This window comes from Polyodon spathula, chromosome 13 (assembly GCF_017654505.1).
Source record: "Polyodon spathula isolate WHYD16114869_AA chromosome 13, ASM1765450v1, whole genome shotgun sequence".
In the NCBI taxonomy this organism is placed as follows: domain Eukaryota; kingdom Metazoa; phylum Chordata; class Actinopteri; order Acipenseriformes; family Polyodontidae; genus Polyodon; species Polyodon spathula.
The window spans coordinates 8,816,573-8,838,509 of NC_054546.1; the positions used below are offsets into that span (position 1 = coordinate 8,816,573).

Sequence of the window (21,937 nt, forward strand, 5' to 3'; positions counted from 1 at the left end):
CCTTTTTAAATTGGCAGGGATGGGGTTAATTTCCCCATACCTGCCTGGGTTTATTATGTTCAGTTGGCTGGGGTTGATTAGTTGATTAGGTTAATTAACGATCAATCAGTGCCCAGCCACCTGACATAAAAGGAGGCCTCTGCGTCTCATTTGGGGAGGAGGGAGCTGAGGAAGTAGGTTGTTTTTTTTTGGTTGGTTGTTTGTATTTTTGGAAAGTTTGAATCCAGTGAAGGCATCGCCCAGCCTGGAAACCTTAATTTTGAAAGCTTTGTTTTATTGTCTTTCTTTTTGTGTTTAAAGATTTTTATTTTGCCCTTGTGCACGCTTATTTTGTGTTATTTATAATAAAATTAGTATTTTTGAACTGCAGTCTGTCTCTGGGCCTCTTTCCACTAGCCAGCCTGCCACAGGGGTTGTTAATCACGTGACTGCCATAAAGATTAAAGTGTGCTGGTGATTAAGGGTCAAATTATTGATTAAGTGCAAAGGTTAAAACGTTTTATCAACCAGTAATGCCTAAACTGACACTATCTGAGCAGTAAGGAGATGTGCGTCTCCAGCCAAGGAGGTATTGATTAGACCATTGCCCTTTAACACAGCACAGTGAGCTTGAGGTATGTGAATCCAGCACAGCCCCTCCTCCAGTGTCTCTCCTGGAGAAGCAGGTTAGTTAGAATGACACTCAGGGTCACACCATTGCTGTTGGGATCCAATCCAGTGTTCACACAGTATGGGGAGCATAGATGACTGGTCCTGTTTGAGAGGGCTCTGAACTCAGTAAGATATTTATTTAAATATGATATGTATTGGTATGCTTTTTTTTTTTTTTTTTTTTTTTTTTTTTTTTGCAGATGGTTTGTAAAGTCTAAAATATATTTATTAATATCAAGTTTGATATAATTCATCAACACAGTCTTTATGAATCTCTGAATAACTGATTGGTTTACTGGCTGATTTTTTAGTCTCTGGAGAAAATTAGAAAATAAGTAGAAAGCAAAGAGTGAGGGAGAGTAAGAGAGAGAGAGAGGGATAAAGTCACAAGCACAGTATACAGTTTCCTTGCTATGAAAGCCTGTGTGGGTTTCTTTTCAGCATGCCTTCACAGCCAAGTTCTTCTGCTCTCCTGTGATTGACACAGTAGGAGGGGGAGTGTCTAGCTGGAGAGTGAGGACCACCCCGGGCTGTGATTGGTGGGGCTTGTCCCCTGTGTGGCAGGGGAAATCAGGGGGCTGGGAGTCGAAGCTTGTGAAGTGGGCTGGAGGCTGGCAGAGCCCAGTGATCCACAGCCTCTTAAACACTAGGTGCACCTCTGAGGGACAGAGAAGTGCAGAGCGACTTTCCTCACTCACTTCCCTCAGAGCCACTTGAGTCCAGGACTAGAGAACAAGAACTAGAAGAGAAGACCATTGGAAGGCAGAAAGAGAACCTCTATTTTTGGTGGATAAATAATAACTAAGAGGACCTTTTTGTTCTGAAGGAAATTTTTATTTTCTATATAAGGATTCTTTTTTTTTCTACAATATTATATGATTCATTTATTCTATTACTTGCACTTTTATTTTCCTATCTAATTCTTTTGGAGATTCAAAGCTAGCAAGTGATGGAGTTCCACAGAAGCGGGTCTCTACCCACTAAGGTGATGGCACTGGCACTGGGACTAATTTTTCTCACCTCAGCTTCATCGGTGGAAGAACACGACTACTACAGCTGGCAATCAGACAACTTCCAGAGCGGGCGTTTCTACACCAAGCAACCACAGTGCGTGGACATCCCAGCTGATCTGAGGCTCTGCCATAATGTGGGCTACAAGAAGATGCGGCTGCCCAACCTGCTGGACCACGAGTCCATGCCCGAGGTGAAGCAGCAGGCTGGTAGCTGGGTGCCACTCCTGTCCAAGCGCTGTCACGCAGACACGCAGGTCTTCCTCTGCTCCCTCTTCGCCCCTGTCTGCCTCGACCGGCCCATCCACCCCTGCCGTTCGCTCTGTGAGGCTGTGCGTGACAGCTGTGCCCCTGTCATGGAAACCTATGGCTTCCCCTGGCCTGAGATGCTCCAGTGCCATAAATTCCCCATCGACAATGACCTGTGCATCCCCATGCAGTTCTCAGGCAACCAGGCCACTCAGACCCCAGGTAATATCTTAGCTTCTCACTACTGTTCACATCAGCAATGGTTCTTGAAGCTTTAGAGGACAGGCAGTCTGCCCTGACTCTATGTGTCCACCAAGCTACATGTTAACTACTCACTTCATTTTGGTTATCTGAGGATCAGCTTGAGTTTAAAAACCTTTAATGAGGTGGGGGTATAAAATAAAGAAATGGTGTTCTTTTTTATATGGGCTTGGTTGCTCCATCTGACCCCAGTTTATTCAAACTCACACATAAGGGTTTTAAGCACAAAGCTGCTTTCAACGTGAAAGAATTCCCCCTTTTTTTAGAAACAAAAATGTATTCTCCTCTTTGATTAAAAAAAAAAAAAAAAATCACATTTGGAATGTGGAAGGGGCAAGCCCTGCTGTGAATGTGCTCGCTCGCTCTTTTATCTAGCTAGGAAGTTAGTTAGCCAGTTAGGTAGAGAGCCAATTACTGGAGATCGTTAATTAGTGGGACAGAAGAAAGTTAGTTAGCTTGAACGTGACTAGAGAGAGAAACAGCCCTTTGAGATCCTGTGAGGAAAGGAGAGACTGGGAGCTAACCTTCACACAGTGCCTGCCTGAAACCCAAACCTTTAAACTCCCAACACCATAAAATGTTACCCAGAGTGCAGAACAAAAAAAAACAAAAAAACACAATCATTTCTGTTTAGATGAAAGGGGGAAATGAATCAACAGAAAATAGAAAGTGTGCAGTACTGTGATTCTGTGAATCTGTGAACTCCCCTCTAACCCACATCCACTCCTCAGAATGTCATTTATACTGCTTGTTTGCTCCAGAAGTGAATTTAACATGCAGGGTAGAGGGAAGACGGGCAGTGGCTAGGGATCAGAACATTTAAGAGAGACCCAGATTAACAAATGGTTTGATCTGGGGACTGTAAAAAGGGAGAGCCCAGTTTTAATAGCTGTATGAGGGACTTTTGCTGTAGGCACAATAAATGTTTACCTTGCTCTGTCGTACTTGCTTCTAAAAGACTTTGTCACTATAGAAAAGAAGAAATTACAAATTAGTTTTTTTTTTTTTAATATCATACCAGCTAGAAATGATTCTGGGTGACTGCTGTGTGGGATGTAGGTAAACGAAAGTTAAACACGATGTAAAACTACACATGATATACACTAATGATTGTGTGGCAATAAGGCTGAAAAATTAGCACTAAAACCTCTGATCTACGTACTGGTAATGTAATTATGTTTGCATAAGACAAACTTTTGAGCACATAACTGTAGCTAGTTATGAATTACTGGAATTCTTTGCTCAACAATAAAACGCTTGGCTTTGCTTTAGGATATTGTGCATACACTTCAAAGTGCATTAACTTTTAGTAACACAGTACTTCCCAAATATTTACCGAATGCTTTTAGCAAACAATTTTGTGATTGCAATGATGGAACTCCTTACATTAACAACACTTATTAACAAAGTGAATTCGTTCATTTCCTGATCATACTGTTTAAGTACACTGTATGCTATATTTTAAAGTTTCCATTTAAAATCTTCTGCAAGTGAAATGTAAATGCTAAGGTTCTTGTAATATTGTGTACCTTGTACTGTGACCTTGCTATTATTTTGTTTTTCCAGGACTGCATCCTTGTAAACATGATGCAACATATCAGGGGGTGCATATCCTAATATATTAAATAAATAAATATGGTAAAGAAAAGTTCTGAACGGCCATCTGTGGAGGACACAATATTATATTCTCCTTGCCCCTCCAACACCTACTGTAATACCCCTCTAAAGAGCACTGTCAGTACCCATAGGGAAGCACGGGGGCAACAAGAGGGGGTAACATGTTCTTAAAAACACTTTTCATTGTTCAAACTTGATTTGAGTCACTGCTTTACAGAACTTAATTAAAACTCCTGAAGGAATGCCGTCTTGAGGTTACCTTTCCCTTTATGTAAATTAGTTCAAAGTATTTAAACAAATTCGGGCAAAGTGTTGTTGTAGCATATATCATTATTGATTACCATACAGCAAGCCCTGTGTGCGTTGTATCTGCACAGAATGTGTGTGTGTGTTGTGTCTACACAGAATGTGTGTGTGTGTTTTGTCTGTACAGAATGTGTGTGCGTTGTGTCTGTACAGAATGTGTGTGTGTTGTGTCTGCACAGAATGTGTGTGCGTTGTGTCTGTACAGAGTGTGTGTGTGTGTGTGTGTATGTGTGTGTGTGTTTATGCGTCTGTGAAGGAGTTCACCTTGTTAAAACTGACAGAAATTTAAGTCATGTTGTAGTTCACCCTGTTAGAACTGACAGAAATTTAAGTCATGTTAGAAACCAGAGCTCTTTTGATACTTTGAATTTCTCTTGCTTTTGTGAACAATTTCAAACATGTTGCACCAGGAGGGAGAGCACATTGTGATACCCCAGCTCACTGCCAGCACCTCCCATCTGATAAATCCTCATTAAAATAAAAGTGCAAGGAGTTCCCTGAAAGGTTGAAATAAGTGTCAGGCCAATGACCCCAGAAAGAGCTCCAGTGAGACGAGCTCCACTGATCTGAGCCGAGAGAGGTCAGAGAGGCTATTGCAGGGAAATCACTTTGTCATTTGAAGTGGTTTCTAACCCTAGCAGTTTAAAGATAAACTCCCTTATAAATTACCAGTACTTTAAAAAAGAATACAAGGCTTGTTATTACTGTTGACAATGGTCAAGGTTTTGTTTAAATGTATTGCGGCCTATTTAAATGACCTTAACAGAGACCTAAAACGTGCTTTAAGATGGCCATCTGTCAGCAGCATTTTCTATTGTTAAGCAGTTAATAATGCAATTCACAACCCCATAGCAAAGTGATAGAAAATGCATATATGAATACAGCAACTGTACTTTCTGATCTAGCTACTGACATTCTCAAACCTAAAATGAAAACTATGATTCTTCAAACTATAGCTGTACATATTTCTGGATTGCAAATTATAGTTTCCATTTGAAGAGGTTAATATGAGGACTCTAGCGCTGTGCTTTACTTAACACATTTAAACAAAGATTTGGAGGAAGAACTCAACAGGAAAAATAAGTCACCAAACTTATATGAAATGCTGGCATGACTTTCAGTACCTGAGTGGGCACAAGGTGGACATACCCAGAGCTAGATGCTTTTAGAAAAACAATGATATACAGTATAACACAGGTTTGCAAATGTGCACAGTGACAAGTAAGGGGCTGAGCAATAGATAATCCTCTTGATTAGTATATGTGTCTATTACTACTACCATCCTCTTAAGGTAGCAAGGATGTAAACGGGTTATGTGTGAAGTTCATAAGATGGATACCGTGACAAAGCCAAAAGTATTATGTGCAGCTCTGTGGCAGACTAGACTTCAAATTATGTATTCTTAGGAAAAATCATAGCAATAATTATAATTATAATATACAACCACTATAAACTTCTGTTGTCCCAAAGGAATTACACCAGCAGAAGAATACCTGTTAATCATCTCAACTCATTCAATTTAACTGCAGTACAGTTCAAGCCACCTGCTTTCAACTGTACCAAAACACAAAAAACACAGTTGGGCAAAAAGCAAAGTCGCTGTGTAAGTTTATATTAATCCTGTAAATAATCCCAGCATTATGTTTATATTGACCCATTGATTAGCATCACTCATTTTTACAGTGGAAATAGGCCTCTGGCAGAGTGGGTTAGTGAGCTGACAGTTTGTTTATTATTAGAAACTAGTTCTAGAAAATGATCCTCCAAAATATTGTATTGTGTTTTCAACTCTTTCACCAAACCTGCTATAAAAAATAGCCATTTGCCAAGTAGGTTTGGAGTTTAGTCCTAAGTAGTGTTTATTTTTCATTAAACTTGATTGTTTTTCAAGGTCAAGGCACCTGTTTAATATCGGAGTTACATGAGTAGGTGCTGTCGAGGCAGAAAGTAAAATGTTTTTCCCAGGTTGGGAATTGGCACCCACACCTCGACATGCTGACAGGACACAGTTCGTGTTTGCCAGAGAGTGCCGGTTCTCCAGGAAAAGGGCTGGCTGACATTTAGATCAACACTACTTGCCGTGCGAAAACTGGATACTGAGAGTGTCACAATGTGGAGAATGTGCCCGGTATTTTGCACTGATCGTAGACTGAAATACTACTGCTACATTATGATAAGCGCATCAAACGTAGGCAAAGAAACGCCCTTTTAAATCTGTACCAAACTAGAGTAGAAAACTATGTTTCAAAGAGGCTATCTGCATTTATATATTTACTTCAGTGGATGGCTTATAACAATTTCTTTACATATTACAATATATAGGTGGTCTGCAGATTTTAAAAATACTACAAATATTTATGAAACACTATAAAGTTCTGGTATGTTGAAATTCTATGTCTCGTAAACCTTGCCATAGAAAAGCTTATTTTTTACGACTTTTACTGCTAAACTACTTTTCCCCAAGAGGAAAATACAAAATAGCTTGGGTAATTGACAGAGCAACACGGTGCTTGCTTTCGCCTGCCAGTTTATACAGTTACAAAACAAGCAAGCCAGCAGCTAGTGTTGCTCTGCGGTTATTGGAGCTGCACAGTTAATAGCAGTTCAGAGTTTTGGGGATTTTACTGTAAAGCAAGTGCAGTTACGAAACAGAATTTTATCTGGACTGCAGAAGCTTAACTGCACTATGACTTCATTGTAATTGTAATTTGAGATATCAGGTTTGAACTGCCAGTTTAATACTGTACAGTCTGATGACACTTTTCCATATAGGAGACGCTGTTTCAGTTTTTGCAGGGACAGCGTCAGAGTTCAGGACAGAGCTGAAGAGGCAGGGAGGTCTGCTCTAAAGCAGGGGGTTTGTTGTACTTGTGGCTCATGCTTCATTGCTAAACTTTAATCTCTCATTATCTTTGCCTTGCTGCTGCATCCAGCGATGGGCTGATAAAACTGTGCTTTGATGTTGTAAGAAAACTGAATTGCTTGATATTGAAGGGAAGGGTGGGATGGCTGGCACGGTGAACGGTGCAAGTTGTCGGGTACACACTTGAATGCTATACCCACCCTATAAACAGAGAAGCAGACAGCTAAATTAACAGAGGCGCTCTTCTTTCCTGAACACAGGATTCTGTGCTGTCAGTTTTGTGAGCTAAAGCAACCCAACCCAAAGTAGACTTAGTGAATATGGTAATGTATAACATTTATTAAAGAGGGAATTTGTAGATCTTCCAGTAGACACACAAAAACATAAACACAATGCTGAATCAAGAACAAGGCGCAGGCTGACATAAGGTAGCTTGCAGTTTCTCCAGTCCCCTCTTTGTACCAGCAGGTGGCTCTGTGCATGAGCCCTGGAGTGTTAGTCCTGTGTTTGCGACTGGCTGATCTGGAGAATGACTTATTGCCATCAGGCATGACCTCTAGGCTTAAATATTTCCTAAAAGGGAATTCCAATTGAGCACAAACGGCTTTAGCTTTCTATTTAATTCCCATTCTCTAAAACTGTGTTCACTTGTTTTAATTCCTACTAACCCCCAGTCCCAAAGACACATCAACTCACAACCAAGAACACACTTACACTTACTGTATTCACTCTTTTAAAGATATGCTCAGAAAAACCATACACACTAGTGCATTCCATTTGAACTTTGTGAATCGAATCACCTCCACTTTAAGGGGTTTATGTTTTGTGGAAAGAATTATTTTAACCCTTTATCTACTAAAACAACCATGGCATATGAGTCAGTCTTATCCTTTTGTAGCAATACTGTGTCTGCTGACTCCACAAAATAACTCTTAAAAACTATGACATGGGGGTGCAGTCTTATAGCATGTCAATGCTTCTCTTTTTAGGGTTTTCTATCTAAGCTGAGCACACACTTGCACACCCAGCTATATACATGCACCTATTGACTTTCCAACACACACACACACACAAGCTAGACCCCTTTAATTTCACACAATACTTTGCACCTAAATCACATCTTTGGAATCGGATTGTATTCCCATTCTGTGGAATTCTCTAACACTGTATTTTAGATACACTGTATCAGTATTTTTGGCCTCTTTGAAGTGGGGTTGATTTAGCTTTGCCAGATTGTTCTTTCCACTGGCACTTTGCTGAAGCGTGGCCTTGCATCCCTGTTTCCTAATTCTTCATGGTAGGTGGGGGTCTGGGGCTGGCAGTGTACGCAGTTTGCTGAGGGGAGGTCACACTTTGCAGTATGCAATGAGAGACTTATCCCTGCTACATATTTACTCAAAGACTTTTTCCCAAGCTGGCAGAGTGGGATTGGCCTAGCTGGATAAGCTATGGGTTACAGGGATCAGAGTTTAGCACGGCGACGAACACAAGTCAGCACTCAAATCATATTCTTGATAAGAGAACTATACAGTGCAGTACTGTGCTAGGAATAGCAACTACTATGGTGGAAATTAAGAGCTCTGCACTGGGGCTGGCTGATTGCTTCACAGCACTATAACTGCTGCTGACTCACACTGGAACTGCATAATATGTCATTGCATATTAATTAAACTATCTCAGTTTTTGAATTGTGTTACCTTTATTGGGCCAATTTTGGTGTGACAGAATTTACATAATTAAAAAGAAAAAAGAAAAAACTCTGACTCATATGACATTTAACTGTGGTATCCCATGGTAAAAATATAGGAACGTGTAATTAATAACAATGAAAGCGTGGAAAAGCAATGAAAGAAACATGGAAAAAGCCTAGGAAACTGCTGTATTATTGTTTGCCATGGGAAACATCTGTACTACTTGTTGATGAATACAAAAAAACTGTATTACACAGTCTAACATGTTGGTGAATGTAGTTAAACTGCAGCAATGTTTCATATAAGACTCGATTTACTGTGTGTACGAAGCTTTCTTGAAGGCATTTTTATGAATGTAGCAAGCAGCCAAATTCAGACAAAGATCCCATCCAAAATCTGGAATGATTTAAATGTCACAATTCCTGCAAATAATATAACTAATAATTCCTTATCTTGCTGTGAAAAAAGTGTCTCATTGAAAGGCCATCCAACATCTTCAGCTGCCAAAAAGCCCCTCTCCCCCTTTTACTTAAAGCTGTGGATTAACCTCTAATAGCGTCAGACTTTCAGAGTGCATAGCAATAAGTGTGCTCTCTCTCCAGGCCTACTGCAGGGTGATACCATTCCAAGCCATTAGGGGGCATGCTCCCACAAGGCAGTGCACTCTTTGTAAGTGCACAGGTGGATTGAGGTTCTGGGAGCTACAAGACCAGACCCTGTGTGAACAGAAACTGAACACGACTGCAAACAATGTGAATATGCTGCAGTCGGGGGCTTTGTTGCTTTATTGCTTTATATTTCACAGCACACATGAAATGGTACCACATTTCATTTTTTATTAGTTCAGCTTACTATTTTCTTCCTTTGAACAGTAGTTAAATGGCCTTTTTTATAGCACATTCTTATTTTTTGGGCTGCATTTATAGATGTGAAGCTTACAAAATTCAGCTTTTGTGTAATAGCAATGGACAGCCTTCTACAGTATCTAAGTGGGTCTTAGTATTGTACATTTTTATTAGGAAATACTAAGAATTTTACCTTCAAGCTGTTAACATTTCTTATGGCATCTGTTGTTAATTTATTTGTTTTGTCATATAAAGTCTCCTCAGAAATGGCATGTCCTTTCCTTTAGCACTGCTGCCAGTAGCTACACAAAACAAATTACTAATATAACCACCCATTTCATTCTATTTAAACTTAAAGTCAATAAAATATAAGTATTTCTCTTTTTTCAGCCCTGATTTTAAACTACTGGCAGCATTCTTTTTGGGGCTCCTTATTACCAGTAGAATTTGTTCTGGTAATAAATAGGTAACCCCCAAATAAATTTTCTACTGGTTCTAATCACTCTATTTCAATAAAAACAAAGGTTTGTGATCTAGGAGACACCCCAACTCAAAAAATGAAAGCATAATATTAGTGAAAAATATATAAAATTAAAATAAAATTTTTTTTTTTTTTTTTTGTTCCTGGGTAGTAAGTGTTATTTCCTAATTGCTTATGCCTCAAAAGTATAGAAAATGGCTATTATTCCCCACAAACTTTGCTTTTGTGACCAGGACAGTGATATTTCAAAATATTACTATTTCCAATGGGAAAATGGACAAATGTGTGTCTTTTCGTTCACATAAAGTCAGAAAAAAAACATACATATGAATCCAAATTAACATGTATTTATACTAAAGTAATACAAAGATGACTACAACAGATTTAGAAGTGAGTAGTTTTTCGAAATTTACAATTATACTGTAAATATGAAAAGACACACATTTGTCCATTTTCCCATTGGAAATAGTGATATTTTGAAATATCACTGTCCTGGTCACAAAAGCAAAGTTTGTGGGGAATAATAGCCATTTTCTATACTTTTTAGGCATAAGCAATTAGGAAATAACACTTACTACCCAGGAACAAAAATTGTGTTACATAGTGTTATTAAAATAAACCTGAAATAACCGTTCTTCCTCATCTCTTTTTGGTTTGCAGCCTTCAAAGTTTGCCCTCCATGTGACAACGAGCTGAAGGCCGACACCATCATGGAACATTTCTGTGCCAGCGACTTTGGTGAGTCCCCCGAGTTCAGCCCTGTAACCCAGGTTAAAAACAACCCATTTTCCCTGCCTCTGGCCTACCCAAATGTGCCATCTAACCCCATATATCTCCCTCTATCTCTCTTACAGCATGAGATGAATCGTTTGTCCAAGTTCTGGATGAATTACATCACAGACACACAGATAGTTAGACAGATATAGATGGAAGACAGGCAAGAAGATGAAGGCAAACAGGCAAACAGACACTGCTAGGCATGCAGGCAGATTGACACATACCAAAAAATGACAGCCAGTCAAATTGATGGATGCACTCCCATTTGTGAAACCACATGTTAGTAATAGAGAAGTAGAACATTCCCCCAGTCGGTATGGGATGCTGGAGAGGTATGCTGGATGGGCTGGGTTACAGGCTTCTAGAGGATGTGTGGGTGCTAGTGAATTAATTCACCTTCCCTGCCTTTAACCTAATGGACAAGTGAAGTGGTCATTAGTCCACAGCAAGGGTTCCCAGATCTGACACCTTGCGAGAATCTGGTGAGAATTGTATAATTTGCAAATGATGAACTGTGTGAAAAAACGAAACTCCACAAAACTAGCATTCTTAACAACAATGGTGTCAGTGCTCCTCTTAATTACAGTAGTCAGCCCACTACTAGTATTGTAACTATACTATTGTATTATATTGGAAAGCTGAAGGCAAAGGTCAGCATGCAGCCACCTAAACCAACAATAAGGCACAAAACCCACAAGCAGATGAGAACTTGAAGCATATAGCGAAGCTACTGTAAATCAAGGTCAGGACATTAAGTGTATAAACAAAAATGCTACCCCTCTTCCTTAATTATACAGTAAGATCCAGTCCACAGCATAAAACTATCACACATATTTTGGCCTATTAGTGAACTGCTAGAGTGAGGCTCTGGACTGAATGGCAGGGGTTGTTCAGGTTGGCACGGTGCTGGCATAAGATTAAATTGCATGAATAATACATGTAATAAACTGCAGGTTTATGGCAACATCATCACTTCATTGTGCCATAAATTTAGTCCATAATCTACTCTAACATTGATCCTGCATCCTGCAGCCCAAGGGTTCTTTTACTAGGATAGGCTACATGAGTATGATTGTAAGAAAAAAACAGCTTGTAAAACTGAATTGCAATCACACTAAAACACAATGTGTAAATATCCATGTTTTTATTTATCAACGTCTATTTATCAAAGAGTCTTTTTTACAAGTGTGCTTGAGACCTCGGAGAGACAGATGTCTGTTAGAGAGGCTGCACAATAAACCCTCAAATGTAAATGACAAAGTATTTAGAGTTCAGCTGGATGGTATTCAGAACCACATCAATTGAAAGGGGTGTGTGTGTTTGGAATACACCCCTGTTCATGGGACCACCATCTAGGCATATAATACACACAGGCACACATGTATCATGTGTCTTTGACCTCATTTTAACTGGCTAGTATATCATGATTCGTGACAGAATGACTACATTAGAAACGTTGTTTGTTTGCTTGCTTGTTTGTCTGTCGGTTGTTACACAGGGGGCTGTTGGAGAGCTGTATGTCTGTCCACTACAGACAGGGGGTGCACAAAAGCCTTTCCCTTACATAAACATTAGGAATGTATTTTATTTAAAAAATACAGCATTGTTTTAGGACCTATGTTATTTTTATATATTTTATTGACTTGAAAGGACATCTCCAGAACTCATCAAAACACATTCTAAAAACCCTTTCTTTAAACATGCTTCTGGAAACGATACCATAGAACTGGGACATGTGAAGTTAGTAGTATGTAATGTTTAATGTCACACTTAATTATAACTAATACCAGTGGGTTATATTTAAGTGTGACATTAAACATTGTTGTGTGCCAGTGTTCCTTTAAGTAAAAAACGGCACAATAACTGCATACTTGATTTATGGTATTTGCTTAAGGGTCAATTTGTCTTCCCAGCGCCTTCCTGACTACCTCCATATCTGCCCCCTTATCTCTGTTTGTAGCAACACTGAGCTGGCTTCCTTGGTTTCAAGGCTCTGATAGTGTGGCCAGGTGAGGAGCAGAGTCGCTCCGCTAGGGGTGAGAGAGCGGCAGTTCAGCAGTATTATGAAATAACATTGATTCATGGAGTGTGAGCTGGGAGGACTGTCAGGATGGAATCCATTACGTAAGGATCTGGAACACTGGCAAGGTTTTCCTAATCCTGTAACTCACCAAGGACTCCGGGTCACATCAGGTTTCTCTGCTTTTTAAGTGCTTTTGACCTCTGTTTGTCTTTCATAAAGGTTTATCATTCTAGATGTGTACAGTACTATATCACTACTGCATTTACAGCACGTTTCCATTAATGTCTGTTATTTACACTAAACTTTGCTATGCTTTTACCATAGTATACAGTACTGCAGTAAGCTTCCATAAGGGATCACAGGCTTTAAATCCTACTGTAGTTCCCTCAGTCTCTCTTATGGAGAGATGTATAGATGGTTGAATTAATTAGTAAAAGGTGCTAAAGTTTCTACCTATATTTTATTGTTAGAACCCCCCACCCCCCCACCCCGCACACGCACACACACCTGTCGCTAAATACCAGAAACTTGATTAAACCAATTTATAAATAACGAGTTAATTCTACTTTTGCAGAAGAAGTTATTATTTATTTATTTATTTATTTCTTAGCAGATGCCCTTACCCTAGTTTACAGTCGTATGCAAAAAATACATATCAAGAATTACAGTACAATTAAGAGCAAGATACAAAATACTACAGATTGGGTTAAGTGCAGGATTAAATACAGTAAAATAGGGCACAGATAAATGCAAGTTAAAGTGCATTAGGCAGAGGGATATATAGCCCAGAAGGGAAGAGTTGAGTTTTACAGGTGTTGTCTGTTGTCTAAATGATGTCCACTTCAGTCCATTTCACAAATGTTAAACAAATCATAATATACATTGGACCACAAGCAGTAACTAAGGACTGGTTCTCTGTCTTCTGTCTTATTGTTATAGTTGAGGCAGTGTAATCTAATGATCATGCTGCTGTAGACAGTGTCATCCAGTGATTAGAGGTTACAGACCTGGAGTGAAATCGGCCTTGTGGCTATTGTTAATCTGGAGAGTGGTCAGATGCAGATGACCTCTCCCTCACTGCCATTCAGAAAATAGTTATACAGAGATAAGGTCCTTTTCAATGACGTTTCGCAGGTTTCTTTTCAACCTTTTGTAAGAGTGTTGTTCTAAGAAGGGAAAATGCACTGAAGTTACCTACAGCGCATTATAAGGTAACCTTTTTATAAAGCTGAACCGGCTATATAGTAATGGCTCCCATTTTCCCCATAATGCCATTTCACAAGAGCTTGCATTCTTGTTATTAAGTGGAACTCCCTCTATATATTAGATTGCCTCTGGGACTGCGAGCTTGGCCTAAACAAATATTCCTGTGGCCAAACATTAAGGCATCAGTTTCCAAAGCATAGAGTTGTCAGTTTTATTACCTTCTGGGTCCATTTCATATTATCAAGAAACCAAGCTTCCACACCTCGGGAATGGAATGCACCCTGTAAAAAGTAAAAATATGAAAATATGAATCTAAAATGGTGGATTCCTAATAAGCAGCTTGTATTAAATAACAAAGAATGAATATTCAGCCCTTTGTCAGATTCTTTTAATGTGTTTTGCTTGGAAGTCAATGGCGGTAAGAGTGATTTTACAAGCTTTTCAAACTTCAGATGTCAAGCAGCGCTCCAGAGCTGGCGTTCTCCGTGGGTTACAGTATAGCTCTTGGTGCTCGGCAGACAGCCCATGTGTTAGAACTGGCAGCAGAAGCACTCAATCCTGGCCCTCCTGAGCATGTGGAAAACAATCCGTCTTTGGGCCTAGTTTTCATTCTGTTTCCACTCGCAAATAGTTTGACCCTATGTCCTGCAAGTAGAAAGACTAGCAGGAAATTTGCCATTACTTGAATTGCTTCTGTCTGAACCTAAGTTGTTTCTTATTTGCTTTGTAACACGTGCTAAAAGACCACCAGTTGAAATGACATACAATCTCAGTAACTAGTAACATGCTTGTTCTGTATATGCTTTCTGGAAAAAATATACAGACACATAGACAAGCACTAAATTGTTCTCTTTGATATTTTTCCTGTGCAGGTCCTGGCAGCTGGCTAGGCTTGTGGACGGGCTATGAGTTAGACAGCAGGGCGCAGTTTACATTAGAATCCCAGGCTTTGCAAAGAGAAAGCTGCTGGGTGAAGTTCCAGGGCTGAACCAAGAGGCACAGTTCTGATTCAGATTTCCCAATATTCCTGTGCACTTCTAGGATTTCTTTATTGTCACAGGGAGGGGAAAAGGGTGAAAAGAAAGCTCTTTCCTGTGCCATTCGGGAGTGCATGGAAATCTCTTCAAAAGTTTTTTTCTTTCAATGGAAATGACCTGCTTATTCTGTTCCGATTTGCTTCAAAGATTATATCACCCACCTCCTTTCTTCACACGAGAGCTATGGAACTGAACAGGTATTTTGTTTTATGAAATTGTTTTAAATTCATCACTGTGTGTATGTTAATAGAACATTCCATATCAGCACTGGTTTTTTAATCAGCCTTCTCCTTTTACAAATGCATTCTTTCAGCATTCTCGTGAACAAGTTGATGGAATGTAACTGCAATGCCATTTTGTATGTGAATCAAGGGTATGGTGTTGTAGAGATGGGATGAACTCTTACATAATCCATTAATTATATAGAGTAGCACAGTAAATATCAGTCAATTGGTGACACTGTGGTACTGCATACTGATACATATATGTTTCAATGGCTATATCTAGGGGGTTGTGAGAAGTTCACCTAAAACAAGAAACTCAGTAGAAGAGGTAGACTTGGTTTATGTTCAAAAGTTTAGGAATATTTCCCCTGCAATTAAATTAATCGGAGATGAATAAACTTGTTTCCAGTGGTATGTGAGGGTTTACTTTTAGACATCTGAACTGGGCTGTCAGTGAGGGAGGTCAACAGGGATGACACTGCAGCCCACAATCTGCTGATTTGCATGGATCACTAGTCTAGACCACACTACACGGAAGTAGAATGCTATCTTGACAGCTTCCAGAACCCTCTCCGTCTTGGGAATAGTGCCATCCCAATACACAGATACACAGGATATGAAACACCTTCAATTCTGATGGAAATGCCATTGCTTTCCAGTCAGTTCCAAGTGGAAATTAAAAGTACAATTATAAGGAGGGTATGCTGTATAAATATACAGGCTGTGTGTTAGATACAAACCAGGCAGTTCAGTCAGCTTTGGAAAAGAGCAAAGGTCGAGAATGTTTATGGATTTCTTCAACGTCCAAACCCTCGGGCTCATTAACTGACTACATTGTATTTGTACATTCCAGTTCACATTGGAAATGGATCACAGTCAGCAAATGAATAAACATAAAATGTTTGTTTTTAAATGGTTGTAGTTAAGTAAGATGAGTGAGTTTATTTAAATCTGCAACTACAATGCAGGCCCTGTCCTGTCAACATACAGATAGACAGACAGTAGGTTGTCCTCCCTTATTGCTCCTTGTATTCTCTAACTAAGCAATGTGTGGTGTAATTAAGAGACTAAAATGTTATACTCATAATTTGAGAGGGGTGCACATTTTCTTTCTGACAGAGGGTACAACTTTTATTTCTATGTGACCAGTTAGACTTGAAAGGTGCCCTTGATTGTAAAGCTGGTAATTTGGGCATGGGGTGGAACAGGTGGCAGTGAGCCTGTGGAAGGAACAGTACTGGTCCAGTATGTGTGTGTGTGTGTGTATGTGTGAGAAAGAGAGAGAGAGAGAGATCCCTCTCTCCTAACTCACATGCCAGGGAAAGGCTAATGGCTGTGTGTATTTTACAACATTTCCAAGGAAATGCTGTTTTTTTCAAACTGACAGGTCTTTTCCTCACCTGTCCTCCCCCTCTAGCCCAGTGTACCCTGGTTAAAGGGCCCTTGTTTAAGAAGCGGGTTCAAACTGTCACAGGGACAGTGCCCAGACACACTCGCACACATGCTTGTTTCGCTCCCATGCGCACGTTTTTAAAAGTGGAAAACGTCCGATATTTTTCCTACAGTTAATTTGTGTTGAAGCTGTGATTGCCAGTCGCCACAATGAATGCAGAGGTAGTTTGGAGTCTGACAGCAAAGCATTTTTACTTCTGAACATTGATTAGCCTCCAACCTCAATGCACATCCAGCTGCTCTTGAGAAGCTCATGTTGCGAATATGAGTCTTTCAGCTCTGCAGCCTTGAGTGTGCTTGAGCTGTCACTCTGGTTCATTTCATTTAAACGTTTTAATCGTTTCAATATTGTTTGATTGCATGTTGTATAATTCAGTGGTTCAGGAGCAGTAATGGCCAAACCCGCATTGGCACCCAAGCCAAAACATTGACGTGGAGAGGAAAAGTCACCAGATCTAAACTCTCTCATCTGTCCCAGTTTGAAGGCCACTGAATTATTTAAGGACTATAACAAGAGCGTGTCAATTTTGCAATCAGATTTAGACATTGAAACCTAAAGCTGTCACATTCTTTATGTGTTTAGTTTAGTGAATAAACATACTACATTTCAGATGTATTCATATTTATGTATTATACCACAGTGTACACTAAATTGCAAAACAAATGTATTAACGTTTTAGGCGCTGTATAATAACAACAACAACAATAATAATAATAATAATAATAATAATAATAATAATAATAATAATAATAATAATAATAATAATGGCAAATACTGTATAAATACTAATATGATAAAATATTTTTAGGGTCACATTTGACAAAAGGTACTGTAGGGTTTATATTTTATTTTATAGAACTCTAATACCCCATAGCTTATATTTAAAATATTATTAAAGATAATGCTTTAGACTTTATAGTTCTTTTTCATTTATTTGCTCATAACTAACCACCTGGAAGCACGTTGGATTTCTGAGGTGCCAATATAGTGTGGTAAAACACAAAATTGAAAAAGTGAAGTGCAGTAAATTATTAAAAAAACTGCAGACTGTGTGCACTACAGCTTTAGTTGTAATGCAGTGTAACAGCAGGTAGTGATGTCGAAGTTCGATCCCAGTGTTGGTATAGTACAGTTAAAGTAATGTGTGTGCACTCCAGTCCCAGTGTTGGTATAGTACAGTTAAAGTAATGTGTGTGCACTCCAGTCCCAGTGTTGGTATAGCACAGCTAAAGTAATGTGTGTGCACTCTGGTCCCAGCCAGCTGGCTAGAGCTCTGGTCAACAGCTCAGTTCCAGGCCTTGTGTTTTGAAAGGGAACATGCTTCAGCCCTGAAACTTCTATGAAATGTTATGACCAGACTCCAAACATTTTTTAAATTGATAAAGACTCTCAGCAGATGTTATGGTTGGATTTGATGGGGGGATAAGTCAGTTAATGAAACGCCCATAGCCAACTGGGGGAGAGAGTGATGGAAGGGGGGGTGGAGAGTAACCAATATCCTGTCTGCCTGTAATACTCTGCCCCCAGTGTATGTAAGAAATACCGCTTTAGTTCCATTTCTTTAGATCCACTAAGGGCACTAGTTGACAGGGGTGTAGCAATACAGTAATCTCATGATACAATATGCAGGCCGTGCTACTGTATGTACATGGGATTGTCCTGATTGGCTACTTGTGTGATGCATAATAACATCGAATGGACATTTAATGATGGATCATTTCGTTAAAAGACACAATTAATTGGGGCAGGGAGAGTATGTATCCATACCAACTAAAAAATACACAGTCTTCAAGAACCGTTTGGATGATACTGCTACGATACGATATATCATGTAAAGAAAGCAGCCCGGTTCCTCGATACACACTCAATCATTACACCCCTTCTAGTTGAGTGTTTCAGGGAGACAGATTAGTAGATAAATTGGTGGAGAGTACTAGAAAAAAGAAAATGAAAGTGAATAAAAACAGAAAAAAACTACAATAGTTAATATAAAGGTGTTCTTTAAGGCTGATATTACTGGTGAGTGGGAAATTGTTCCCCTTTAAGAAGTTATAAATCCCCTTCAAAGAAATCATGATTCCAGCAGTTATAAATCCCATTTGAAGAAATCATGATTCCAGCAGTTATAAATCCCATTCGAAGAAATCATGATTCCAGCTTTCAGCCACTGGTGGCAGGCACTGTGTGCTGTGAAAAAAAAATCCCAGTCTAAAACGGGAATAAATACCAGCTGTAAGATTGTTGAAAAACTTTCACGGCTTTTCGCACCCAGGTTCTCTGGTCTAACTGTGCCTTTGAGTATGCTTAATTTTTTTTTAAAAAGCCAGTTCTAGTGTTCTATCCTTTCTAAGAGTCTCCGGGCAGAGTTAGCTAAAATGAATGAGTAGACTGTGAGTGTCCAACACCTTGCTATGGATCATGTTCCTTGTACAGTTATACAGAGTGCATCTGATGGAGGTGTGTCTGCCTGCTAGGCACACCCAAAAATGTGTGGTAGCAGGGGGACTAGCATTGACTCCCTAATTAGTCTCCTCTTTCAAGTTTCCATTTTTCAAGCTCTGAAGAGCTATCCCCTGAATGGGAAGCACTGGCTCTATACTGCTGATTCATGTTGCTCTTGGGAAGTTTAAAAACACTTCATCGTTTAGACAGGCTAGTCCTTAAGCCTTCTTTCCTTCATGTTTGTTAGGGGACACTGCTGTGGTCTAATTAGCCCAGGGATGAAAGAACCAGACTCAATGTACAGTATCACATTTTTATACAATTTCCATTTATAAACTCACCTGCCTCCATTGCTTCCCTGACAACAGAATTAATTGATGACTTTTTGTTCTGCCTACATGGCTGATTTCCTGTTCTTGAGTTACGTTCTAAATTCTAAATATTGGTGACATTGTTCGCTATGTTTCTTTAATAAATCTATTATGACATGAGTATGACAGATGCTAGTAGTAAGTAGAAAGAAGATTTCTTATAAATGTCTGCCTGTATGCCTGTATGTTTCTAATAATCCTCTCTCTTTCCTCCATCTCTCGCTGTCTCCCCCAGCTCTGAAGATGAAGATCAAGGAGGTGAAGAAGGAGAAGGGAGACCGCAAGCTGATCGCGGCTCAGAAGAAGAAGAAGGTGCTAAAGATGGGGGTGCTGCGCAAGAAGGACCTAAAGAAGCTGGTGCTCTACATCAAGAACGGAGCCAACTGCCCCTGCCACCAACTGGACAACCTGAACAGCAACTTCCTCATCATGGGCCGCAAGGTGGACCAGCAGCTGCTGCTCATGTCCATCCACAAGTGGGAGAAGAAGAGCAAGGAGCTCAAATTTGCTGTGAAGTACATGAAGTCACAGCAGTGCCCCACCTACCACACTGTCTTTCAGTGACCCCCACACAGGCCAGGCAAGGAGAACATGTTTTTCCATAAAGAAACAAACACTTTCAAAGCACACCCTGACACTTGCTTGTTTCCTTTTATCAAATCCTAATAATTATATTAATGTTAACAATATGTGATAATGATCATTTTGGTAATATGAATAACTATATCACAAGGAAATTGGCCTTACATTCTTCATGGTAGTCACTCTGTTATTCCAGATTCAAATAAAAACAAGTATATATCATTTTTTCAACAAAATCAGTTCTGGAGTTTTTTAAACTCTCCTTTTTTTATTACAGAAAAAAAATATAACTTTGGATTGAGAGATTAGCAAAGTTGAATCGAGTGAGAGTGTAAGGGAATGAGAGCGAGAGAGTGAAAGAGAGAACAAGAAGGACAGAGACAGGGAGAGGCAGAGACAGTGGGTGAGTAAACACCAGAATTAAAAAAAATACATGAAAGAGAAGTGAGAACGAAAGAGAATGCATGAGCAACAAAGTATAGATGCGTGTGCGTGTGTGCGTGTGTTTGCGTGCTTGCGTACGTGTGTGTGTATGTTTTGGGTATGGGGGACAGACCAATCACAGTAAAGTGGGATTTCCTCTGCGGAGATCCCCAGTCCAGGGTTGATGCTGAAGGAGCAGAGCTTTTGTAGATAAAAGAGAATATATCTTGTAAAAATAAGAATAGTAATGATAATGAAAATGAATCAAAGGTTTTGATGTTGTTGTGTACTCTTAAACCCCTCCCCAATTCAACTACAGGCGGCACACACCTTTTTAATGATAAATGACTGTTATGACTGTTCTACAAAGCAGCCCTCATTGATGGACTGTGGTAGGAATAAATGCAGCAAGAGGGAGGACTTTTCTGCTTTGTAAGAGTGGAGGGAAGGCTTCCATTGCTCTCCTTCCCTGAATGCACAGAGACCTTTACTGGAAAGAATGGACTCACTGCTCTCTGGGTTCTCACATTGAATTAGTTCCAAGGATCTCTGTGTTGATGTGCTTTACAATGATCTTCTTTTTTTTAATATCACGTATGGTATAAATACTCTACAGTCAGCATCTGCATCCAATGCTGCTATAATAATGAAGAATTTAGCTTTTGAAATGTTGTAATGATCCATAAACCTGTAAGTAGAATTGTTACTGAAAAAGGTGTTTTTCATGAAAAAATAAAATAAACTTGACATTTTTATACAGAAAAAAAATCTCATTCTGTCTTTAAAGCATATGTACTTTCCACTGAAGATGCCAAGCTGTTTGTCTTTAATAGCGTACTATGCACCGTTTTCACACAATAAATGTCACATTAAATGACAGCATTTTCTCAATCACAAAAACTATTTCAAATGCTTTCCACAGAGTCACCCCCAGTGGCCTGCAGCACTCAAATAATCCCTCACAGCGGGTCTGTGTGTGAGGTCATTGTATGGCCGTTCAGGGCATTTCAAATGCTCCTGATGCAGCCCTGGGACAGGAACAAGTGCAGTGTCACAGCAGCTTAATTAGACACAGGCCAAGTTGCCCAAACTGATGTAATGAGCTTTCCTCTCACACCTCTTTACACCCAGTCAAGGATTTATAAAGTGTGTCAAAGCCTCTATCCTAACACACATTCTGGCATCAAGCACCTTGCAGTGTTATCAATAAACTTATATAAGAGCACAGCCTTCAATATAGCAGCTAAAGCAGGCTGAGGAAATTAGCCTGCATTTAGAGACGATATAATTTGGTAATGAAGTGAAGCGAGGACTATTATAGTCATAGGATGATTATAGTCAGGAGGTTTTACTGGAAACATTTTACAGGATACAGAACTGATATTTTCAAGATGGGTTTATGAGTCACCAGGCCTTTTTATAACA

At 39.5% G+C, this 21,937-nt stretch overlaps 2 protein-coding genes across 3 annotated transcripts in view; one reads left to right on the forward strand and one right to left on the reverse strand.

Annotated features, from left to right (window-relative positions):
* The first annotated feature begins 1,170 nt into the window (after positions 1-1,170).
* LOC121325805 (secreted frizzled-related protein 5-like) lies at positions 1,171-20,087 on the forward strand. The gene is made up of 3 exons (XM_041268860.1): positions 1,171-2,132; positions 10,635-10,712; positions 19,743-20,087. Exons 1-3 carry the CDS (start codon positions 1,601-1,603, stop codon positions 20,069-20,071), a joined length of 939 nt encoding a protein of 312 aa, XP_041124794.1. The 5' UTR covers positions 1,171-1,600; the 3' UTR covers positions 20,072-20,087.
* LOC121325803 (protrudin-like) overlaps positions 13,553-21,937 on the reverse strand; it is a 47,034-nt gene continuing 38,649 nt past the window's right edge. Inside the window, exons 14-15 of one of the 2 annotated variants that reach the window (XM_041268857.1) lie at positions 14,199-14,261; positions 13,553-13,940 (exon numbers count right to left, since the gene is read on the reverse strand). In XM_041268857.1, coding sequence (XP_041124791.1) covers positions 14,221-14,261 — 41 coding nt within the window. In that variant the 3' untranslated portion in view covers positions 13,553-13,940; positions 14,199-14,220. Of the gene's footprint in view, positions 14,262-21,937 lie in introns of both variants that reach the window. The other variant, XM_041268856.1, reaches the window with a different exon arrangement.